General features: G+C 41.3%; 1 protein-coding gene across 1 annotated transcript in view; it reads right to left on the bottom strand.

Annotated features, from left to right (window-relative positions):
* Positions 1–3357: 3357 nt before the first annotated feature.
* zmat5 (zinc finger, matrin-type 5) overlaps positions 3358–5000 on the bottom strand; it is a 12476-nt gene continuing 10833 nt past the window's right edge. The window contains exon 6 of the mRNA XM_061875751.1: positions 3358–3534. Coding sequence (XP_061731735.1) covers positions 3393–3534 — 142 coding nt within the window. The 3' untranslated portion in view covers positions 3358–3392. The remainder of the gene's footprint in view (positions 3535–5000) is intronic.

Below are 5000 nucleotides of genomic sequence, written 5' to 3'. Positions count from 1 at the left end.
GAAAAAAAAAACAAAAAAAGGTAGTTTAAATGCTGGATATTTATTTCTACATGACGAGCAATATATGATTATGTCCATGCATCAGGTGTTGTCCATCATGCACTGTAATGTACTTGCTGTGCCCATGCATGACTGACAATAAAAAAAACCAAGGCGACACAAAATGAATCCAGGTCTGATCATTCGGACTCGAGTCCGTTCCAGGGTCAAACCCCCCCCAGAAAGGCCATCTCTGCACAGATGAACGAGTGATACGTGACATGGTTATGAGAAAAGCGTGACTGTCAGGTTCAAACACTGATAACATCTATTAAACTAAACAAGAAGCAAGGAATTAAACAGAGACAGAATGAAATTTGGCTCAATTGAGGAGAGACGTGTAGACTCTGTACCTTTGTAGAGTGTCATCCCACGCCCTGGACCAAAGATTGTATGCCTCCTCTTTTATTTGGACTTTCCCTGTTTACGTGGCAACAGCTGTTTCTAAGGAACGGGGGTCGTAAACCCCCCCCCGCCCCACAGAAAAATGAAAAAAAATGTGTAAAAAAAAAAATTTGGACGTGGGCTTGTGAGGTGAGTCTTCACTTTGTTTCCTTAGCCAGGACAGACTTGAAAGCAGCATTTTTTTGTTTGTTTTAGTTCCTAATGAGTTCTATTTTGCCCTGCAATGAGATGGCGACTTGTCCAGGGTGTACGCCGCCATCCGCCCGATTGTAGCTGAGATAGGCGCCAGCGCCCCCCGTGACCCCAAAAGGGTATAAGCGGTAGTAAATGGATGGAGTTCCATTTTCAGATCTATGGTTATCGTCACTTTTCTACCTTCAAAGTACTCAAAGACACTATTTCCACATTCACACACTGATGGCGGGAGGTGCCATTACCACCACCCAAGGGTAAAGTGTCTTGCTCAAGGACACAACAGACGTGACTAGGTTGGTAGAAGGCGGGGATCGAACCGGGAACCTTCAGGTTGCTGTCACGGTCACTCTCCAAACCGCGCCACGCCGAAGTCGGGAGAGTGAAGTGAGTTTTTTGTTGTTGTTTCCTTTTGTCGCAATGACCTACTCAGTGGCCTAGTGGTTAGGGTGTGAGTTCAAACCCCGGCCGAGTCATACCAAAGACTATAAAAAAAAAAGGGGGCTCATTACCTCCCTGCTTTCACTCAGCATCAAGGGTTGGAATTGGGGGGTTATATCACCAAAAATGATTCCCGGGCGTGGCCACTGCTGCTGCTCACTGCTCCCCTAACCTCCCAGGGGGTGGTCAAGGGTGATGGGTCAAATCCAGAGAATAATTTCGCCACTTTTCCTACCTTCTGACCTGTATTTGGGATCTGCAAAAGTCCTGAAAAATTGCAGGCGTCCGCCTTTGTAGTCCTTGCTGAACCGTAGTCGATAAGCATCTTCTTTTTCTCCATCTTCTTGTTATGGGACATTCATCCTGCGCTGTTGCCATTTCTAATGTAAAGTTGTGTGAAATTCTTACTTATATCTGTCAGTAAACTCGCCATGAAAGCCCTAAAACATACCGGTGTGGTGAGTTTACATTATTCACCCAAGGAACTTTAGTTACTAGAGTTCCGGTCGGAGTGTTTTTTTCACGTGACACATTTCCAACGGATGACGAGATCCTGCTCCGTTATTGATTGAAGTAAAGTCTGAATGTCATTTAAACAGTAAGCGCCATCTTTCGACACTTCTTCCACTCCCGTCCTTGCACGCTACACCGTTAGAACAAAGAGGACGGGGAGAAGCCGCCGTCGAAGGTGAGCCACGTAAAAATGACCTCCCACAAAACGGCGCATCCTGAAGCGACTGTCAGAAAGCGTGTGTGTAAAATATCATCTATGCAACATTTTGACCAAAGAACTACCATTACATGTTATGTAGACCCAACCACCGGTACCGGTCCCTGACGCATTTGCTACGGGGCCGCACAAATACACTAATTAATTTATGAACTAACGCATTTTCTCCTACTTAACTTTCGCCTGTCCCACTAAAAACGAATAAGCTTGTTAATAGATGTGTATTACTCCTTTCTTATAGTACATGGAACAATGCACATTAATGGACATATATAATGTTAATGGGCCAGATTGTAGCCATATAATTATTTTTTTGGGCTGGTTTTATCCTCCACACGTACAGTAGAAAGCCGGTCCGTGAAAATAATGCATACCGTATTTCCTTGAATTATAGTATGCGCCTGCCTAGAATTACTGTCGGGTCAAACTTGTTTCACAAAATAATTAGCGCATGCTTAGCATTACCGCCGGCTCAGGATTAACGCCGGGTCAAACTCGTTTCGCAAAATATGATTTTTATTAGCGCATGTCTAGAATTTCCACTGGGTCAAACTCGTCACGTCACGAGTGACACTTCACCTGTCATCATTTTCAAAATGGAGGAGGCTGATTTCAATAATTTGAAATGGCATAAAGGGAAGAAGATTAAGAGCTATTCAGTAGGATTTAAAGTCCAAGCTATTGAATATGCTAAAAAGAACAGTAAGCAGCTATGTTTCATTAATATACCATAGCTGCGTGTGTCAAATATGACTCATTAAATGACTCCCGCCTTCTGGTGGTAGAGGGCGCTAGTGATCCTTCTTGCGACAACTCGGCTGCAGAAGAAGTGACAACAAGCAGCAAGAGTGAGCAGCGATCGTTTATTTTTTCCTCTCGCTTGCACTTTTAACATGGAGGATTACATATCTAAAATAAAACAGTTTTCTAAACTGGACTTTCAATCGAAGCAGGAGGTAATAAAGGAGACAGAGACTTTTAAAACTGAAGAAAGATAAGGAAGACTTTTATAAACAAGTTATCGATGCTTTTGATCAGAAGGAGCTGCGCATGGACTTCATTTATAAGTAAAGGTTTTTTCTTTATTAAATGTGCTTTTCATGATGGTATCCTTACATCACACTCAAATTAATAAGCGCAGGCCTAAATTTACCCCATGCCTTTGGTAAACGCCAGAGAGAGAAGAGGTTTTAAATCAATTAGCGCCCCGGCGGCAATTCAAGGAAATACGGTACATTAAACCGGTCCCTGGTGGTAAAAAAGGTTAGGAAAACCTGATGTAGACCACAAGGAAGTCTTTTACATTTAGAAAAAAATCACAATAATATGACTCCTTTAATGCGCCTTATAATCCGGTGTGCCCTATGGTCCGGAAAATACGGTACTTTCATATTTTTACCGCCGAGGATGAGTGCGTTTGTTAGCTTTTTGTTCTTTCAGTCCAGTTACTACCGCGTAAATTATGGATCCGGTTCCCTATTTCCTCCTTTTACAATTCTATGGTTATCGTCACACTTTGCGGTACCCAGTGCAAAATAAATAGACTTAAGGAAAAAAAATGATATTTATTGCAAAACATTGTTGTTCAACCCCACTCTGTGTTGACGTGGACTTTCCAGCCGCCGGGTGGGGGCGGCAGCAGGGAAGGCGGCAGGTCGGGAATGGAGTAAAGCTGTGAAGGTACGTCGTCGTGTGTTTCCTCTTGCTCTTCTGTTCTGCTGCCATCTCTGCACAGGTGGATGAGTGACAGGTGACATGGTAATGAGGCAAGCATGACTGTCAGGTTCAAACACTGATGACATCTATTAAACCAGACAAGAAGTAAGGAATTAAACAGAGACAGAATTAAATTTGGCTCAATTGAGGAGAGACGTGTACCCTTGTACAGTGTCGTCCCACACCCCGGACGAAAGATTGTACGCCTCCTCTTTTATTTGGACTTTCCCTGATTACGTGGCAAACAGCTGTTTCTAAAGGACGGGGGTCGTAAACCTCCATCACATTTGGTTACAGAACAGACCAACGAAAAGGTCGTAAAACACTTCAAAGAAAATGTACCTGGAGGAGAGTCAGGTCCTGCTTCCTCTTCGCTTTGTCCGACAATAAAATGCCGGACAAACAGGTATAAGAACACTTTTTACCCGAGAGCAAGACAAGTCAACAATGACTGTGCATGTGAGCTGTGTGCTTAGTCATTTTAAGTATTGTTATCTATTTATCTATGTTGTTATGTTTTATGTGTTATTATGAAGGTAATAGGCAGTAGTTAATGGATGGATGGATAGTTTTGCTTACAATTTTGTTGGACAATGTACAATGACAAAAAGATATATTCTATTCTAATCTATTCTTTGTAGATCTTGGGTCAAGACAATATCTTTCTGTGGATTACAAGACACGAAAGAAACAGAACACCTTCATGTTGCTTTCCATCCTACACGGTGGAGTTTCACAAGCCTTCTTCTTAGTGGGTTCAAAGACAGCTTTTGTCTCCTCACCGGGAACTCGTGGCAACACAAAGTTTTGTGATAACTTAGATACAATTGTTCTATTTTTTTTTCTTTTTTTTCTTTTATTGCCATCCAGCATCAGACATTTCTATCCAGTACATCATATTCACATACATCATATATCTGTTGTCTGCCCTAAATGTCAAAATATTTTTTGTTTATATCCCAACCATACTACCCCAAAAAGAGAAAGAAACAGCAAAACAAAAACAAAGTAGTATCTACAAATCAATCAATTAAATAAACAAAAAAAGAAATAATGATACATTAATAATAATAATCAGATTGATTGATTGATTGAAATAAAAATATAAACTCACTCTCTCTCTCTCTCTCTATATATATATATATATATATATATATATGTGTGAATGTGAGTGTGAATGTTGTCTGTCTATCTGTGTTTGCGCTGCGATGAGGTGGCGACTTGTCCAAGGTGTACCCCGCCTTCCGCCCGATTGTAGCTGAGATAGGCGCCCGCGACCCCAAAAGGGAATAACCGGTAGGAAATGGATGGATGGATGGATGGATATATATATATATTATTTTAAACAGCTCCCTCTCTCTCTCTCTCTCTATATATATATTTATATATATTAAATAATTAGAAATAAAGTAAAAATATCAACAGATCTCTCTCTCTCAGTCTCTCTCTCTCTCTACACACATATATATATATATAT

The sequence above is a fragment of the Nerophis ophidion genome, linkage group LG17, assembly GCF_033978795.1.
Source record: "Nerophis ophidion isolate RoL-2023_Sa linkage group LG17, RoL_Noph_v1.0, whole genome shotgun sequence".
Lineage (NCBI taxonomy): Eukaryota > Metazoa > Chordata > Actinopteri > Syngnathiformes > Syngnathidae > Nerophis > Nerophis ophidion.
The sequence above is the reverse complement of the archived record's forward strand: the minus strand, read 5'-3'. Positions and strand labels throughout refer to the sequence as shown.